The sequence below is a fragment of the Erythrolamprus reginae genome, chromosome 1 (genome assembly GCF_031021105.1).
Source record: "Erythrolamprus reginae isolate rEryReg1 chromosome 1, rEryReg1.hap1, whole genome shotgun sequence".
Taxonomy (NCBI): Eukaryota; Metazoa; Chordata; class Lepidosauria; order Squamata; family Dipsadidae; genus Erythrolamprus; species Erythrolamprus reginae.
This window is the reverse complement of record NC_091950.1, coordinates 292,864,937-292,885,474: the sequence shown is the minus strand read 5'-3', so window position 1 is coordinate 292,885,474 and position 20,538 is coordinate 292,864,937. Positions and strand designations below refer to the sequence as shown.

The window sequence follows — 20,538 nt, the reverse complement described above, 5'->3', positions numbered from 1 at the left end:
CTAGTCATGACATGTAATAGGTATTTAGTAACAATAAAGTGTTTCATAAATTCCTGAACACTACTGAATGAATTTGAACACATCATGTTTATAGCAAATGTAGATAATCAAGAATTTCATGCTGGAATTTGCCATTGTTCTTGCTCCAAAAGAATATGTTTTCACTTGGAACCATATATTGTACCAAAATATGACAAAGATGTCATTCACCCATTTTTCAAGTGAAAATATTGTTATTCTGGGACATTTTGACTGACTTTCTTATTAAGAAATTGTTTTTTATGGTCATCACAATTAGCTTTTGAGTAGAATAAGGTAAGTAGCTACTAGAATGCATCATAAGTGCCCACTGAAATAAAAGGTGTTGTTTGTTTGTTTATTAAATGTACTTATATGCCGCCCAACACATGAAGGACTCTGGACAGCTTCCAACAGATAAAAACAAATTCTAAAACAGTAAAAAACTTTTATTAATAAAATCCCTATTAAGAGGTTTAAAAGATCATTGGCCTGATCCATCAATGGACTTCTTGTATCTGCCAGATTCTAGTGTGTCCATATTGCTTTCATCCGTGCATGAGTTTTCCATGAACACTAAAATTATATGTCTTAGGCATATATATATATATTGCCATCAGGAAAATCCATTTGGTGCTGTGCTTCCATGAGATTTTGCAGGCTTTTTATTCAGTCATTCATTTTAAGTTTAAGTCACTCCAGTACTGTGACTTACTGTGACAGAAATATTGATACATTGAAACATTTGCAACCTGATTTTAACAAAATTGTTTACAGACATAAAATAGAACAATAGAATCTAAATTGGTGAATCAGTACAAACAAGAAGCACATTTAAAATAAACATAATATTGATTTTTTTTTTTTACCTTTGCTTTAAATAAAAAAAGGCCAACCATATTTCTAAATGGAAAATATGATAAATCTAAGCTGGCATACAAACTGGTTCTCTAGTTGCTGGCTGTCAGCTTGGCCATATGGTATCCTTTTTCTATAGCAGTTTCAAAATGGAAATATATTCATTTAAGATATGATTGTCAATGGCACCTAGTCATGATGAGGGTTCTTCCAGGGTCACAGGCAGGATCCAAACGCTAATGGTGAAATTTGGACGTTTTAGGAGCATCTGACTGGCCATTCTTTTCAAATGACAGGATAAATTATGGTAGACAGGCATGCAATTTAACTCAGGATAACTCTTAAATTCAGTGCATTCTTCATTGCTTATTTGACCCCTATGACAATCATTAAGTGTTGTACCTCATGAATCTTGACAAATGTATCTTTTTCTTTTATGTACACTGAGAGCATATGCACCAAGACAAATTCCTTGTATGTCCAATCACACTTGGCCAATAAAGAATATTCTATTCTGTTCCATTTCCTTGTGTGCCCAATCACACTTGGCCAATAAATAATTCTATTCTATTCTAATCTATTCTATTCCTACACTCTTACTCCTATGCTAGACATAAGAACAGTTTTCCCCGGAAGGCCATCACTCTACTATACATATAATTCCCTCAACACTGTCAGACTTTTTACTAAATCTGCACTTCTATTTCTACTTGTTTTTCTCATCATTCTATCATCCTTTTCCTCCCACTTAGGATTGTATGACTTGTTGCTTGTATCCTAAGATTTTTATTAATATTGTTTCTTCATTGCTTATTTGACCCCTATGACAATCATTAAGTGTTGTACCACGTGATTCTTGACAAAAGTATATTTTTCTTTTATGTACGTTGAGAGCATATGCATCAAGACAAATTCCTTGTGTGTCCAATCACACTTGGCCAATAAAATTCTATTCTATTCTATTCTATTCTATTCTTAGTTTTGTTAACACTTGAAGAGGGATCCTGTGGCAGATATCAAAGGCTTTTTCCCCTCTTTACAAGCAGGATAGAGAGGAAAAAGGGGGACATTTAAGTTCTTTTTTCACCTGTCACATTCTCTGCTGGGGGGGGGGCTTGCCCTCCCTAAGCCAAATAGGCAGCATGACCTGCATATCAACTTCCTACTTGGGAACTACCGAGGGGGGGGGGGAGGTCCCTGGAAAGTTATGAAAGAAATTCGAACTTCTGCAGTTAAAAAAAGCAGTGCGGGGGAGGTTTTTTCTTCTTCTTCTCCATCTGCAAAATGTGGAAGTGGCCGCGATGAGACAACACAGATTGAAAGGCGCCTTTTCTCTTCTCCTTTGGAAGCCCACTTGGGCATGAAAGTTGGGGCGACGCATTGCGGCCGGAGACCATCGGATTTCTGCTAGCGCCAGCGGAGACCTCGCTCCTTGGGAACTGAACGGCAAATAGCCCGCCCGGCCTGACCCTTTACGCGCCTGGTCGCTGTTCCGCCAAGCAGAGAGCCCCGGCCCTGGGTGTGCGAAACAAGGACGGGACGGGACAGAGACGGAGACAACATCACCCTACCGGGCAGCAAGGAAAAAATATCCTGCTGGCAGGAGGTCCGCTTCCTGCTCCTCCTCTTTCGGTTGTCGTTGTAGCCGGCGAAGCAGAAACTCAGCGCGGGTGAGTTAGGAAAAAGGGATTGAGAGGTTTGCGGGGGCCCGGCCGAGCTGGGGAATCCCTTGGAATGTCGACCGCCGGCGAAGGCCTTCGCTGCGGGCGAGGAGGACTCGGAAGGCTCGCTCGGCTTTTCCGGAAGGGGAGAGATTGGCTTCTGGCGGGCCTTGCTAGCCGCCTTTTCTGACCTCGAGTAGGAGTAGCAGCACGTCGCCGGGGGTGTTCCGCTCCTCCCTCTTCCTAAACTGGGGGGCAGAGATGGTGCTGCCGAAGGACGGGAGTAGCCCCCCGAGACGAGGTCTCCTTCTTTCTTTGGTTTATGGTTGGGAGGTTGGTGGCCTCCCCCGTTGACGCTGGCTAGAGGTCTTGGCTCCTCTATCGAGGTGCTGTTGCCTTGGAAAAAGCCCCGAAGCTTAGAGCTACCTTGCTCAGCCCTTGAGGCCGGCCGTAGCTCCTCCCTCTTTTGAGCGAGGTTTTGTTAAGGGCTTGTGAGATTTTTTATTATTTATTTATTTGTCATACAAATATAGTATTGTATTGTAGTATGTTTAACATAATATAAGTATATAAAGTAGAGATAGAAAAGATAAAAAAGACATTTGGACAGGAACGGTCGGCACAAAAGTGCACTTATGCACGCCCCTTATTTGTGTTGAAGGCCTGGGGTTGTGACAGTTTGGAGCAGAGGCCTTCAAATTTGGCGACTTTAAGACCTGTGGACTTCAACTCCCAGAATTCTCCAGCCAGCTATGCTGGCTGGAGAATTCTGGGAGTTGAAGTCCACAAGTCTTAAAGTCACCAAGTTTGAGGACCCCTGGTTTGGAGGGAGGAAGGTGGGTGAAATGGTGTTTTCTGTACATACAGCGGTATCTCTACTTACAAACTTAATTCATTCCGTGACCAGGTTCTTAAGTAGAAAAGTTTGTAAGAAGAAGCAGTTTTCCCCATAGGAATCAATGTAAAAGCAAATAATGTGTGCGATTGGGGAAACCACAGGGAGGGTGGAGGCCCTGTTTCCTCCTAGGAGATTCCTAGAGAGGCCCCATGGAGGCTTCTCCCCGCTTTTTCTGGCCCTGTCTCCTCTCAGAAGATTCCTAGAGAGGCCTCACAGAGGCTTCTCCCTGTCTTTTTTGGCCCTGTTTCCTCCAAGAGATTCCTAGAGAGGCCCCACAGAGGTTTCTCCCCGCCTTTTCTGGCCTTGTTTCCTCTCAGGAGATTCCTAGAGAGGCCCCATGGAGGCTTCTCCCTGCCTTTTCCAGTTACAGTTTCGGAGCCTCGGGTTTGCAAGTGGAAAATGGTTCTTGAGAAGAGGCAAACAAATCTTGAACACCTGGTTCTTATCTAGAAAAGTTCATAAGTAGAGGCATTCTTAGGTAGAGGTACAATGATGTGCAGTTTGTATTGTGTTACGTGTGGCCTCTAAGAATGTGGAAATCAGGAGGCGCCACTCCACACTGTTTACTTAGGCCAGTGCTTCTCAAATAGTAGGGCGCCTCCCCCTAGGGGGTCACAGAGTAATGCTAGGGGGGACGCATGACCCCAGGTAATGTGTTTATTTTTGCCGCAGAGAGTAGGGGTTTTTTTTTTGCACCGGATAATAGCACACAGCACAGAGCAGGAGATATGAAGTGCAGATTACAAATCCTTAAGAGACACCATGGAAAAAGATTTAACAGGGTTGAAAAGAAAGGAGGAGAGAGGCGGAGATAATGAGACAAACTTAAGTCTCCCAAAAGCTAAGATGAGGAAATATGACAAAGCGTATGTAGCGCTTGGTTTCACTGTGACTATGGTGGGAGACAAGGAAAGACTGGTAGGTTTACTGTGTCTAAAAATGTTGGCCGTGGACAGCCAAATAAATTAAGGTGTCACTTAAACACATTGCACTCCAATCGCTTGAGTTTTTCAGCAAAAAAAATGTGCCAAATATTGCAAAGTATTGTCCTGGCGGGGGGGGGGCGGGGGGCGGGCGGGCGCACTTTTTTCTAATGGGACAAAACAGAAAATAATTGAGAAGCACTGACTTAGACAAATGCAAATTCAAATGCAAATGCTCTACCCAACATGTGGCAGAACATTTCGTGTCCGTATAGGCCTTACCAGCCACCTGCGGACACATTGCATGCAGCCCACAACCCATTATGTGTTAAGGTCCTCCTCAAACATGATGGACAAACATCATCAGTCGGGCAACATAAGGCCTTGGCAATCTAATGTACCCCCTTGCATGCTGGCTCTGCAGCTGCTTATTCTAGCCACTCTATTCCTAAAGTTTTTTTAAAAAAATTATTTATTTATTTATTTAATGTATTAGTCTAATTTATATGCTGCCCAGCTCCGCAAGGGAGTCTGGGTGGCTCACAACAAAGAGAACAATATCTAAAAGGAATAACATAAAATAACAATTAAAAACCCTTAATAAAACCATGGATATCTTTTATGGCCGGATCTAGATTTGATCAATGGCCCAGGCCTGTGGGCCAAGCCAGATCTTTACAGACTTCCAGAAGGCCAGTAGGGTGAAGAGTAGAAATCTCAGGAGGTAGTTGGTTCCAGAGAGCCTGTGGGCCCTTATCGGTCGCTGGGAGATGTGCAGTAGAAGGCAGTCTTTTCTTAGGAAATTTGAGATGGAGCAAAATACGCATACTTTTATTCTGTTTGTCCTTTTCTTTAGGGAATATATGAATTATATAAACAATGTACTGGGAGAGATCTGTATCATAGTCTTTGGAAAGGAAATGCATGCTCTGCCCATTGGCTATCCGCTAAACAGTGTCTTTAAAATATTATCTCTTACTTTTCTAAACCCACCAGACGCCCACAATATGTTTCGATACACCCACCAATGGCTGCTGCAAGTAGCAGAAAAGGCCTTCCAGAGAAATCCCAATCAGAGTATCTCTGATTTAGAGAGCTATTACAGATTTAGTAAGCTGACTTTCTTGATAATGTGCCCTACTGCTGCTTTGTGGTAGTAAAGTTGTCCCAAATGTACTTTTTTTTCCAAAAGGCAATTGGACATTTTGGTTTTTCTTTCAAGATGTTTTGCTTCTCATTCAAGAAGTTTTTTAGCTTTGGCTGAATGGTGGGGAGTGGAAGGATTTACAGTATACTCTTTATACAAGCCAGGCCTTCCTAGGAGTATTAATCCTTCCCTTTCCCACCATCCAGCCAGAGCTGAAGAAGCTTCTTGGATGAAAAGTGAAACGTCTTCTAAGAAAAACCAGAAAGTCCAGTTACCATGTGAAAAAGCACCTTAAGGACAGCTGTGACCTGGAGGACTGAGAATCTCCATAGGCATGTAAGTAAAGTTAGGGGGTGAAAATTATTATACTCTTCTAAGTAATTCTCAACTTACAACCATTTGTTAAATGGGCATTTGAAGTTAGAGTGGCACTGAGCAATGTGGCTTACAACTGTTCCTCACGTGTGTCATAACATCACCATCATCATGTGATCAAAATTTGGGAGCTTGTCAACAGGCATATTTATGGGGGTTGCAGCACTCTACGGTCATGTGATCACCATTTGCAACCTTCCCAGGTGGCTTCTGACAAGCAAAGCCAATGGAAGAAGCCAGATTGGCTTAATGGCTGCATAGTTCACTTAACAATTGCACTGATCCACTTAAACATGGCAAAAAAAAACCCCAGTATAAAATGGGGTATGATTCACCTTGGTCTTTGTTATGGTCATAAGTCGAGGACTACCTGTATTTATTGGATAAGCTGCCAACTGATAAAAGATAAAGAGTTAAACTATATAAAAAAGAACTCAAATGTATCAGGATAAACAGCTCCGGAATACTTGTTAGTATTTTCCTTTTTTTTTTTTGAGTCATGGTTTTAAGACTTTCTTTTTATCCAACATTTCAGCTGTAATTCTTGTGTTTAATTATTAAATGAGAGGTTTGTTCCTATGATTCATGGATGACTTTGTGTTCCAATAAAAAGTGTAGTATATATAGCTAAGCTTTAATTAGCAGAACATTTCTGTGTGATAAAATTTTCCTGTCATTTCATATAAAGCCTCTTTTATCCTCAATCACCACCTCCTGCCCCAAATCTAAGCGTATCACCATAAAACTAGTTTCCATTTGGAAGAAAAAAGTAGCAAAAATATTTACAGAACATTCCATACCAAACTAGGTTAAACACTGTATATGGGACTAAAAAAGCAAAGAAGCAAAGAAATACTCAGCTCATAGGCAAAATACATGCTTCATTCCCTCACATTTCTTATGCTACAGGATGATGGATCACTTTATGGCATATATTTTTTAATTCTTCCAAAATTTAAAAAAAAAAGATGGAGGAAAAACGAGAAAGCTTGATAAACTGCAAAAGAGCTTTCTATTTTCGGTGGGAACATATTGGATATTTTAGAGATAAACTGATATGCTACAATGTGGCACCCACTTCTCTTGAAATGTGACACTTCATTACAAGTTAATTATGTGTAGTGTGATAGATCTGCAGTAATTGAAAGTTATGCTTCAAAATCTGGATGCCAGATACTGAAATCTTTTAAAGATCTCTCTGGTAGCAAAATAAGGGCAAGATTGCAACACAATGGCTTGTGTTTTATAGACTTGAGACATTTCTTTATAATGTGATTGACTTGTAAACATTTTGTCATATTTCTTTAGGAACTAATTCAAAGCTGGTATGTAGTTATGTTTCCCCTTAAGTTCTGTAGCAGCATACCCCATGCCTCTTGGGGTTAGCTGGTAATGTCCAAAGTAGAGCAATATATCATCACTGAGCATTGAGAGTGATGTGTGTCACAAAGAACAAAGTAGGACAGCTTGTTGTAGAGAGAAAAATCCCCCGGACTCTGATAACAATGTTATACTCTTGGCAATCACAAACTCTCTGGGAAGCAGAATGTTCATTATGTTGACATCCTACTTTCTTGTCAAACACTGTGCATTCCCTGTCAAGCTGGAGCAACACATATCGGAACTGATTATTTCCAGAAAGTGTGGCTCTTCTGACATTGATACCCAGCATGCAAGGTTTTTCCCTTATTAATTCTGTACTTCAATATACATAGTTGTTATTATATTAATTAAGTGGTAGTGAATCTTTTAATGTTTATTCTGATTCTGAATTAAATGGTTCCACTATAATTGTCAACTTTGAATAATTTAATTTAGGTTACTTTATTGTCATTGCACCTCATACAATGAAATTAAATGGCGTCTTCAGTGTACATTATAATCTTATAAAAATAAACACAACACACAAAACACAAAACACATCTTTCACATTCTATACACTTGAATTGAACATACATGTTATTATTTATTTATCAAACATGTACAAGATAGTAGGTTTTGGTATAAACATAAATATTAGCAAAGTAGATACAGGTAAATTAGGCAATAGGACAGTAAGACAGGGACGATAGACACAATGATGTGCGTATGTACGCCCCTGACAGATCTCTTAGGAATGGGATGAGGATGACTGTAGATAGTCTAAGGTTAAAGATTTTGGGGGTTGGGGAAGAATAGTGTATTCCAGACATTGATTACTCTGTTGCTGAAGTCGTATTTTCTGCAGCCACGTTTGGAGTTGTTAACATTACGTTTGAATCGATAATGTGCTCATGTATTGTTGTGGTTGAAGCTGAAGGAATCACTGACAGGTAGGACATTGTGGTAGATGATTTTATGAACTATATTTAGGTCAGATCAAAGGCGACAAAGTTCTAGACTATCGAAGCCCAAAATTTTAAGTCTGGTGCAATAAGGTATTCTATTGCGAGCAGGGGAGTGGAGGACTGCTCCACTTAGTTATGAGGACTGTGTTGTATTGTTCCCTGACAAATCTGGCCAGATGTCGTAGTTTAGTTCTGTGCAGATAAACCTGCTTGACCCTATTTAGAATCTTTAGCAATCTTGGAATCTGCCCTGAGGGAACTTGGAAACTGAAGGTGAAAAAGCAACAAGTGAGTACTGGAAAATAAGCAAAGGTTTAAAAAAATTCTATATCACTCAGGGAAGACTTAATTGGTACAGAAAACTATTCTAGAATAGGATCTGTCCTGGATAGTTTTATCATGTAATAGCATTTATATACCGCTTCATAGTGCTTTTACAACCCTCTCTAGGTAGTTTATAGCATATTGGCCCCAACAATCTGGATCCTCATTTTACTCACCTTGGATGGCTGAAAGGCTGAGTTAACCTTGAGCCAGTGAAGATTGAACTGCTGGCAGTCAGCAGAATTAGCCTGCAATCTAACCACTTTACCACCATGGATCATCTATCATCATCACCATCATCAAAAAAGAGCCGGGGTGGCGCAGCAGGCAGAGTGCTATACTGCAGGCCACTGAAGCTGACTGCTAGATCTGGAGGTCAGCGGTTCAAATCTCATCACCGGCTCAAGGTTGACTCAGCCTTCCATCCTTCCAAGGTGGGTAAAATGAGGACTCGGATTGTGGGGGCAATATGCTGGCTCTGTTTAAGAAAAAGTACTATTGCTAACATGTTGTAAGCCGCCCTGAGTCTAAGGAGAAGGGTGGCATAACAATCAAATAAATAAATAAATAAATAAATAAATAAATAAATAAATCAATCAATCAATCAATCAATCAATCAATCAATCAATCAATCCTCTGCACCATCTCTGTATTATAAATAGCCATGAAATCCTTGGAAATAGGATTCATTTATAGAAGTGAATGCATACACTATTTTGGTACCTGAAGTGAATTCAGCACCCGAGGCAGACAGATCTAAATGCTCTTCACTTTCTTTACATCAGCTCTTAATAGTTGCTAATGTGAAGGATGAAAAGGACACTTGAATGCGTCCTTGCCGCAACATGCCCATTGAATCCTAACTCTTCATGGTTAATGATAGAGAATAGTATTTGGTTAAATGGGTGGTGGTGGAGTGGTTTTCATTTTTGATATGTTAAGACTAAAAAAGACATCCTTTAATATTTTTGTTGAAAGGGATTGAACGTTGTGCCTTCATTTCTTAGCGGTTTGTCATGAGAGTTTAGCAGTGAAGTTTTGGAGGCTGTAGAAGAGGGTTCTGGGATTGATTCCTGGTTGTCCTGAATCTCATTTCTCTGAGTTTTGCATCTTCTGAATATCCAAATAGAATAGGCATGTGCAACCTGCCAGCACCTTTGCCTCGTGGCAACCATGAAGCCTCAAAGATAGCCTCAGCCTGGTTCGCTTCAGGGTTGACTCCTCGTTGATTTCTATAGGAATTCTTCACTGATGCTGTTTCTACTGTTCCTATCTTTTAACATGCACATAAACTTTAAATTACGTGTTGCATATCTAGCATTTGGGCGATAAGTGAAATCTCTGTAGAACTTTACAAGATAATTTCAGTGGTGGAAGAAGCTACCTTTTAAAAACTTCCCCCAAGATGTCATTTATAAGTGAAGCATGCCTCTAGTTTAGACTATCAAGGTTATGGGTTACGAAGAATTTTGCATGACAGTTACAAATGAAAGGAGTGCTGCTGTCATTACTGGTCTGTAGTTCTGGTTCTTTTATTGCTCCAGGAAGCATTTAGTGCTTGCATGTGCTTGAAAGGATTTCTGAGCTGTCATTGTGATGAAATTTCTGATGGGCTGATTGATGACATTGTCTACTTGCTGGTTATGATAGCAAGAGTCCTCTCTGTAATTGGATCAGCATTGATCTAATTCTGGACATATCTAATGCCATAAATATGGAACTGCATGCAGCTCCATAAAACACTGTACTTTATAAACATTTCATTCCTAGCCAAGGGAGGAAGGAACTTTTCTTGTCAGGCTTTTTATCACCTGCAATCTAAACTTGTGCTACAATTACTGTAAATTGCATTTTGTCACTACATAGAAACATAGAAGACTGATGGCAGAAAAAGACCTCATGATCCATCTAGTCTGCCCTTATGCTATTTCCTGTATTTTTATCGTAGGATGGATATATGTTTATCCCAGGCATGTTTAAATTCAATTACTGTGGATTTATCAACCACGTCTGCTGGAAGTTTGTTCCAAGGATCTGTACTACTCTTTCAGTAAAATAATATTTTCTCATATTGCTTTTGATCTTTCTCCCAACTAACTTCAGATTGTGTCCCCTTGTTCTTGTGTTCACTTTCCTATTAAAAACACTTCCCTCCTGAACCTTATTTAACCCTTTAACATATTTAAATGTTTCGATCATGTCCCCCCTTTTCCTTCTGTCCTCCAGACTATACAGATTGAGTTCATTAAGTCTTTCCTGATACGTTTTATGCTTAAGACCTTCCACCATTCTTGTAGCCCGTCTTTGGACCCGTTCAATTTTGTCAATATCTTTTTGTAGGTGAGGTTTCCAGAATTGAACACAGTATTCCAAATGTGGTCTCACCAGCGCTCTATATAGCGGGATCACAATCTCCCTTTTCCTGCTTGTTATACCTCTAGCTATGCAGCCAAGCATCCTACTTTCTTTTCCTACCGCCTGACCACACTGCTCACCCATTTTGAGACTGTCAGAAATCACTACCCCTAAATCCTTCTCTTCTGAAGTTTTTGCTAACACAGAACTGCCAATGCAATATTCAGATTGAGGATTCCTTTTCCCCAAGTGCATTATTTTACATTTGGAAACATTAAACTGCAGTTTCCATTGCTTTGACCATTTATCTAGTAAAGCTAAATCATTTACCATATTACAGACGCCTCCAGGAATATCAACCCTATTGCACACTTTAGAGTCATCGGCAAATAGGCAAACCTTCCCTACCAAACCTTCCCCTATGTCACTCACAAGCATATTAAAAAGAATAAGACCCAGAACAGACCCTTGTGGCACACCACTTGTAACCTGACTCTGCTCAGAATACTCGGCATTAACAATAACTCTTTGATGTCTACTCTTCAGCCAGCTGCAAATCCACTGAACTATTCAGTGATAGATAGACTAAAGATAACAATTTTATTATAATTATTTTAATACAATAATTAGAATAAGCATAGCAGTGAAGATGGATAGGGATCCTAGAATAATATTTTTTACTCCACTGAATAATTTTGATATTGGCTTTGTTACCATTTTTTTGTGTACTAAAGATTTATATAGGAAGCACATTGGGTACCACATTGAGTTTAAGTCACAAATAATCCATATATCAGTTAGGATGTCAAGCCAGTGCAGAAGTTGGTGATAAATCAACGGCTTGTCACACTATCTATAGAAGGCCTGATGTTTATGGGAATTTGGGAGGGGTGATTTTCATGAGGAAGCAGATGCAGCCACAAAGCATTCTTTCGAGAAGTTCAAGGCCATCCTTCTACCACCTGGGCAGAAGTGGAAGGAGAAGTTGCCACACTGGCACAATCTGAATTGACAACATGACATGTTTGTGGGTGGGGGACAAGGGATGTGAACTTTTAACTGGGTGGGAAATTCAGATTCGGGTTTCCGAGTGTAGATGCCAGGATGTCTCTGGCAATAAATTGGAACCTTAAGGAATATTTTGACTTGCACTCTGATTTAAGTTTGGATGTTATGTGGAACCCTGAGATAGTATGGGAAAAAAGTGAAGGACTATGTGAACTAAAATATTAAAGTCTCTTTCAAGACAATACTGTTTTCCAGTGACTTTGTAGACCTGTGGAATTTTTTTGGCAATACTACAAAAGTGGTTTTGGCTGCTGCCTTCTTAGAAATTTGCAAACAAGCTGACAGCTCCAATATTTTTTAGTGATTTCTCATCCAAGTTCCAATCGGATCCAATCCTGTTTAGCATTCTGAAACCAGCTGAAGTTAGAAGTTAGATGTTTTGCAAAAGTTAACATCTATAATTATATTTAAGACCTGTCTACTTTGGAGGGGGGATGTGGCTAAGATAAAATAAAGGACAAAAACTATATATCGCCTTGAACTCTTTGTAAGAAATATAAAATAAAATGGGTTGAGTTGAATTTCAGGAGTTTTCATTCTGCTGTACATTCTTCCTGCATGTATTTGCCCTTCAGTGCAGAGTATTAAAAGAGCCAGTTTGATGTGATATTTAAGGCATTGGACTATATACTGGGAGACCATGATTTCTAGTCCTGCTTTAGGCACAAAGCCAGTTGGATGATCTTAGGTCAGTAACTTTCTCTCAGCCCTAGGCAAATGGAAAATCACTTTCAAAAAATCTTGCCAAGAAAACTGCAGGTACTTATCCAGACAGTCACCAAGAATTAACACTGACTTCAAGGCACAATATAATAGATATTAAATACAGGTAAGAGTCACTGAATTATGTTTTCAAATGTACTTGAGCCTAGATTAGAATGATTCTATTTTTATTTCATTCTAGCTATTTCTGGTTGGAATCACTGTTATTATATTTTACTGTGTGTTCTTGGTGTAGCTTATAAGAAATATTTGAAATTGCTATGGCAAGTCAAAGATAAGATTTTGTTAAATAATCTGGGTTCGTATTTGTGCTGAAATTGGGCTCTTTATGTTGCTTTGCATGTTTATAGTTTATGTTGCTTTGTATGCCTATGGTAACCAAAATGTTTCCCTTTTACCAATGCATATCTCACTTATTTTTTCTCTATTCTTCCCCCCTCTCTTTTTTCTAGCAAATAACTGATGAGGGTAAAAGATCCATCAAAGGTTACCAATGATAAAAATAAGAGACAAAAAAAGGCAAATCAGCATCAGGATGAAGATTCCTCAGATGATATTACAGGTGAAAAAGCTGTATTTGGGGGAAACTAGAAAGAGAAAGAAGTGACAAAATTAAAATGAAAACACTAAGAAATAAAACAACAACAACAACAACCACCAGAAAAGGGATAGGTTTTAACTTACCTTGCTTGCTCGGTTCGCTTCCTCCCATGCCATGTGGCCACACCTTTTGGGTGTGTGCATATAATAATTAATAATAATAATTTATTGGATTTGTATGCCGCCCCTCTCCGCAGACTCGGGGCGGCTAACAACAATAATAAACACAACATGTACAATCCAATAATAAAAAAACAACTAAAAACCCCTATTATAAAACCAAACATACCATGCATAACTTGTAATGGCCTAGGGGGAAGAGCTATCTCAACTCCCCCATGCCTGGCGGTATAAATGACTCTTGAGTAGTTTACGAAAGACAGGGAGGGTGGGGGCAGTTCTAATCTCGGGGGGGGGGGGAGTTGGTTCCAGAGGGCCAGGGCATGTGTAGTGACAGAAAATCCAAAACAATCCCCCCCAAAAAGCCCAAAACAAGATGCGATAAATGCACAGTGCCAGAAACTCTGCTTCTGTGCATGCGCAGAAGGAAAAAAATGGGGGGGGGGGGAGAAAAATCCCCCCCATTCCAAACCCCCAATTTTTTAAAAAAATGTTGATGCCCACGGATCAGCACTGACTGTGATGTTATCTCGTGATATCACCAACGGTTTGCCACTAGTTCAAGAACCGGTGCAAACCTGGAGGAACCTACCACTGAACCAGAAGTAGAATTACACATTGAGAGAAAGGCAGCAGAAAATTTATTAGGAGTTACACTTCAAACCAGGGTTGAAATTCAAAATTTCCCCACTACCAGTTCTGTGGGCATGGCTTGGTGGATATGGCAGGGGAAGGATATTGCAGAATCTCCATTCCCACCCCACTCTGGGGTCAGCCAGAGGTGTATTTGCTGGTTCTCAGAACTACTCAAAATTTCTGCTACCAGTTCTCCAGAACCTGCTGGATTTCACCCCTGCTTCAAACTATATTATTATTGATGATGCTTTATGTGGGACAGATATTGAATTCTGTTAGGAATCTTAAATCTTGCATTCTTGAATCTTAAACCATAATAATGTAATTTCTTGTGTTGCAATTATAAAAATATATTCTTATCAAATATTTCCTCCAGCAATCATATATGTTTTAATCATTTAAATCATTTTTTAAAATCTTCAATATAGGATTAACATGCCAACATGTGGGCCAGGCAGTTGATGTCCATCATGTGAAGCGAGCAGTGGCTCAAAATGTTTGGTCAATATGCTCAGAGTGCTTAAAAGAAAGGAGAATATATAATGGTGAACCAGTGATGCCTTCTGATATATGGCTCTGTCTACGATGTGGCATTCAGGTAATTGAAATTATAAAGTAATAGCTTATACATCATTCCTACGGAACAAATACAGCCTTTGGGAATTGGGAACTTTGCAAAAGCATGTTAAGGAGAGACAGCATAGAGGTTTTAAAACATTCATGCCTAGTGTGAAAAAATATAGAGAAAGTGTTAATTCTTTCACATTATTAGAACCAAGGGTAATCTATGGAATGGGTGCCTAATGCTAATTTCTGAACTACAATACTAAAATAAACAAAGTATTGTTAAACAATGGAATTCACTGCCACCAGATATGGCACATATTCTCTATTGAAGTGAGAGAACAGAAGTCTTTGTGGAACTTTTAACTGGCTTTAAAGGCACATTTTTGATCATATTTATTATTGTTGATAAATTCATGAAGTATTTATTATTTTAATTTTAATATCAATTCTGATTTTATGTTGACTTAACTTTATGATAGTTGTCCATAAAACAAATACTGTATATCTTAGTGTGATTTACTCACATGGGTCTTAAAGGGACTAGACAGAATCATGTCTGATAATCATGCATTTCTCCAGAAACAAAAGCAAAATACTTAGTAAATACCAGTAGTAAGGGAGGGCTATTATTCTTCAGTTCCTGCTTCTAAGCTTCACAAAATTATCTTTAGTGTGATACAGAATGCTGGATTGTCATTAGCATGTTACAGAATGCTGGATTAGATTAGCCTTCATTCTTTATCCTACATCAGTGATGGCAAACCTTTTTTTGTTTGGATGCCAAAAGGGTGTGCGTGCGATAGCGTGCCCACATTCATATGCAATATCCTTCCCCCACAAATGCACTCACAACCACCCCTGCTGCCACGTCCGTGCATGCACACAGGCATCACTGAAACCTCTAGACTTCCAATAGGCCTGTTGGGCCATTTTTCACCATCCACAGGCTCCAGAGGCTTACCTAAAGTGTGTGGAGGGCAAAAAAATGACCCAATGGGCCTACAGGAACTTCATTTCCAAATTTCCAGTAGGCCCATTGGGTCCATTTGTCACCATCCACAGGCTCCACAGGCTTTCCTGAAGCCCAGGGAGGGTGAAACGACCTCCTTATGCCCTCTGCAAGGCCAAAAATCAGCTGGCCAGTCTGCTAAAACCTCACATGCCCTCAGATATGGTTCTGCGTGCCACCTGTGGCACACGTGCTGTAGGTTCGTCATCATGGTCCTATATGAATTGCTCTGTGAGAGATGTGCGGTCTCTTAAATTTGATAAGTAAATAAATATTTGTTACCTGGCCCCAGTGAAGGGCTGCAAATTTTTTTACTACCACACTGTGGGTGTGGCTTATTGTGTGGGTGTGGCTTTCTGGCCATGTGACCAGGTGGGAGTGGCTTGACAATTATGTGACCGGGGATGGTGGCTTAAAGGTCATGTGACTGTGTGGGAGTGGCTTACCAACCAAGATAAGTTTTCAAATAGGTGTTTGGACTCTTTTTCAGTTGATTAGATCACATTATTTGAATAGCCACAAAAAGGATAAATGATAGACAGCATTATTTGTTGAGGAGCACAGTAACATTTTAAGGTTTTGTACAAACCAACAAGTTCAGTATGATAACAGATTAGACAAGTAGCTCAATTGCTATAAAAGTTCAGTTCTAGATAATGATTAAAATGATTAAAGCGTTTATGGGTAAAAACATACTATTTAATTATTTCCTATTTTAAAAGTAATTAAGGATCATACTAAGGTACTAGAGAAGGAAGGACAATAAAATACCTATCATGTATTCAATATATAATGCATAAACATACTACCCCCATTGCATGTCCGCTCCCCCCCCTTCCGGTGGGGACAGCAGCCCATTATTGCCTGAGTTCTGCAGAAGTATCAAAATGCAGGAATTGGGATTAAACCTCTGGAATTTTATCTATTATGGGAGATGAATGTAACACTTTAGTTTTTGGTTAGGAATATGCAGCATCTTCTTTCATAGACCTTTCAGATCTTATTGTTTTGAGAGAAGGCTGCTATACTTACAACTTTGCATCATAATTAGGAGGAAATATAGCTGCTGTTATATTTCTTAAGTGGGTCAGAAGAGTCATTTTATCCAGAACAATTACTTCTTTATGATGCAGATTATTTGTTATGGAAATGGTTGAGTATGAAGTGGACAATATAATGTTTTTCACAATTTCCATATTCAGATAAGCTATGCTTGTAGATGTTGATGTCCTTTAAAAGAAAACACTGAGAGGTCTGTAGCTTGATGTACAGTAAAACATACTTGCTGCTTTCATTACAGAATATAACTATATCTTAAGATTTTATCAATGGTCTTTAGGGATGCGGTCAAAATTCAGAAGGCCAGCATTCTCTAAAGCATTTCCAGACTGCACAGGCGGATTCTCATTGTATTGTAATCAATCTTAGCACATGGATCATATGGTAAGTTAATTCTCATTTTGAGAGAGAAAGTTTTGTACATGTAAAAGTAAAGATACGCAGTTGTACATTTAGGTGTATATAGGCGAGTGTATACATGAAATGAAATAACCTTATTTTAGTTATTAAGTAATCTTAAGTGTATGTGTATGCCTCATAGTTTGTGCAAGTTATTACAAGAATTTTAGTTATGAATGATTAAAGATGCAAATTAGCATCATTTGGGTAATTCTGTATGAGACTGTATTAGAATTTTTATTTTATTTTATTCAATCATTCTTCAAGATGGTTAGATCAAACGCTTGTTTCTTATTCATGTTTTTCTTCAGTAAGTCAAACTAATTTTTATACTACTAAAAGCTCTTGTCTGTAACTTTTAACTCAGTGAAACAGTGCATCATAGGACAGTAGTTTTTTTGAAGGAAGATATATCAAATGGCTAATTTATAAAATGCATCCAAAATCTGAGACCCTTGACTCCTATGGGCTTGAACTATGGCAAATTTGTGGTCACTTAAGTGCTAAAGTATAACTGCACCATTGCCAAGAGCAGTGATAGCGAATCTTTTTTGGTTCACGTGCCAAAAGGGTGGGTGTGTGGATGTGCGAACATTCGTGTACGTGCCTCCCCCCCCCCCATGCTAGGGTAGGTTGTTACTGGTGCGGTGCTTTTTTATTATGTATTATTTATTTAGTATTAATTTTTTTTTAAAAAAATTTAAATGCTTTATTTCAGGTGTTATGAATGTAATGAGGAACTCTCAACACACTGTAACAAAAAGGCTTTGACACAGATTGTTGACTTCCTCCAAAGGCATGTTACTAGAAATGAATCAAGTAAGTTATGTTTTATGTTAGTGTGATGTTACGTATCTCGTTAAATATATCGGAAGAAAGATGAGAATTTTAAAAAACCCTCTGCATGATGTTTAAGCAAAGTTTAAATAAATGACTGAGTTATCTTTTGACTTGTAAGCAAAGGTCTCCTTTCAAAAATATTTTGACCACTCACTACTTGCTAAATACAGTGGTTAATTTCTAAAACAAAATGTCTAGTCTTCAATATTTGCCAGGTATATAAATTTTGAGGGACACTTTATAATGCTTAATAATGATAGAATTTAGTAGTAGAGAACTATATTATAAAGGTATATGTTGGATTGGACCAGATTTAATTCTACTATTAGTAGCAATTTAAATTTATGGGATTTTTAAAAGTCATGATCAGATCCCATATAAATATTATCTGTCTGATTAAATCCTTAGTTCATGTGTTGTCCTATTTATGTTGTAAATAAGAGTATGTATTCCCACTCTGAACTTGATATTCTGTCTGATTAGCAAAACATTCTCGCAGTTTTAAAATATCCTAAAGTAATTTTAAAATGCGAGATTAAATACAGTTAAAGTAGGATTAAAGTAAGTAAAACAAATGGAATTAATACTTAAAATTAATACTTGAAATCAGCAATTAAATGTTCTAAAATATTGTTCTAAAACAGTGATGGGCAACCTTTTGAGCTTGGTGTGTCAAAATTCGCCAAAAACCCCAGGATAACTCGGGTGGTGTGTCACCTTGAGAAAAAAACCATAATTTTGTGCTAAAAGTGTCTGGTAACCGATTCCAGGCACTCCAAATTTCCTGTTCATAGTGGCACTCCCTCTTGATTCTCCAAGCGGCACCTTTCTAGATTCTCAATCTTTGACCTCAAGTCAACAAACAAGCTTTGTCGAGTCTTACTTTGCAGAATAGTCCCAGGACTCTTTTTTTTAAAAAAAACTCCTGCAGGAGAGGGCGGGGCACCCTTGCCCTAAAGATTCACTGAAACGGCGAATTCTCACGTGAATTGCAGGTTATTTCCAGAAGCCTGGGACAGATATCCTTGCAAAGGTTTGACAGAAAAAGCAAGCAAAGAGCAAACTTCAAAAGAAGGGAAAAGACGGGAGGGAAGGAGGAGGCAAAAGGAGGAAGGGAGGGAAGAAGGAAGGAAGGAAGGAAGGAAGGAAGGAAGGAGAGAGAGAAAGGGGCTCTTTGGAAGGAACAGGTTTTGTTCTAATGGAAAGAATCGGCTCACCCAATGAAAGGGAACGCGAAGCGACGATATTTCTTCATCTAGAAAAATGGACACCTGACTTCCTTAACGGCCGCGTGTCACTGAAAATGGCTACGCGTGTCAGTGCTGACACGCGTGTCATAGGTTCGCCATCACTGTTCTAAAATATGGTTTAAACGACTTGCCTAATGAAATGTTTAGTCCCAAGAACTAGAGAGGCAACAGAAAAGGTTTGATCCTGAGTTACTGCCAAAGAAACTTGGGACAATTGTAGACATACTCCTTGGATGTATTCAATAAGCATGGAAGTTCATATAGAAGACATTTTTTCCAATAGTTTGAAATTACGCTGAGTAAGACTTTAAATGCAACAAATACCACTTAATATTTGTTTGCACTGAAATTAATTTACAGTTCTTATCCAAATTGGGATTAATATTTTTATATTGAATTTGGATATTATATTGATTTATATTTAATTTCCCTCCTTCTTTTGAGGTGGAAAACTTGAGAATTAACTGGACAGGCCATTTGGAATTCCAAAGCATTAGAATAGGGTAAAGATAGACAGGAGGATTCTGAGTGGGACTGTGACCAGGATATCTGTCCACTAAGCCAGAGTGACAACTTCTTAAAGTTCAGTTTCAAATTGTTTCCTCAATCAACTGGAGAACTCTACTAGAAGCACGGGAAGATCACAACAAATGGCTGGTCAGATCTCCCTTTGCCTTCTCCAAGTCCCGTCAGCCAAGCATTGTCACCTGGCGAGACCTAGGGGAGGGCCCCCGGAGATTCACACTGCCCCCACTCTTGTGACCTTTTGTAAGGTTTTGAAAACACATCTTTGCCGGCAGGCCTGGGTCATTGAATGTTGACATCTTGCTCTGGCTGATAGCATGATTGAGAAATAATATGTGAATGAACAAACGAACCAATGAATGAATGAATGAATGAATGAATGAATATGATTGTAGTCCAAATCAGAGGAGTAATGTTGCTAAACCACATTTTGTAAAGGAGAGGAGGAAGGAGTTCAGAAAGGGATATCTTGATGGAAGATGAAAGAGGCAGAGGAGGAAAAAGTTGATTTTTCCAGATTTATATTATACTTGGAATATCTGCTAGCGCTGCAGTAGCCTGTTGCTTATAAATCCCAGGTTATGATTTCCTGAACATGAAATTATTCCACGGCAGAAAATGAATTAAAATGTGTTTTCTAGAATGCAACTGTTGTGCTAAATAAAAAGTGATGATATATTTTGCAGAAGTTTAGATACATCAATACTGATTCTTCCATGTAGTGATGTGAGAAGTATAATTAGTTCCAAACTATCTGGAAAATAATATCTATCTTAATATGTTATTTTTGTATGTAAGATTTCATGTACTATATACTTGAAGAATCAAGGATTGTAGTTCTGATAAAATGCTCTAG

The 20,538-nt window shown here is 38.8% G+C and overlaps 1 protein-coding gene across 6 annotated transcripts in view; it reads left to right on the top strand.

Moving 5' to 3' along the window:
* The first annotated feature begins 458 nt into the window (after positions 1-458).
* USP45 (ubiquitin specific peptidase 45) overlaps positions 459-20,538 on the top strand; it is a 69,589-nt gene continuing 49,509 nt past the window's right edge. The window contains exons 1-6 of one of the 6 annotated variants that reach the window (XM_070733259.1): positions 459-2,838; positions 12,662-12,783; positions 13,130-13,239; positions 14,462-14,631; positions 16,949-17,052; positions 17,786-17,886. In XM_070733259.1, coding sequence (XP_070589360.1) covers positions 13,140-13,239; positions 14,462-14,631; positions 16,949-17,052; positions 17,786-17,886 — 475 coding nt within the window. In that variant the 5' untranslated portion in view covers positions 459-2,838; positions 12,662-12,783; positions 13,130-13,139. Of the gene's footprint in view, positions 2,839-3,354; positions 3,374-5,711; positions 5,842-12,661; positions 12,784-13,129; positions 13,240-14,461; positions 14,632-16,948; positions 17,053-17,785; positions 17,887-20,538 lie in introns of those variants that run through there. The other 5 variants (XM_070733258.1, XM_070733260.1, XM_070733257.1 and 2 more) reach the window with 5 other exon arrangements.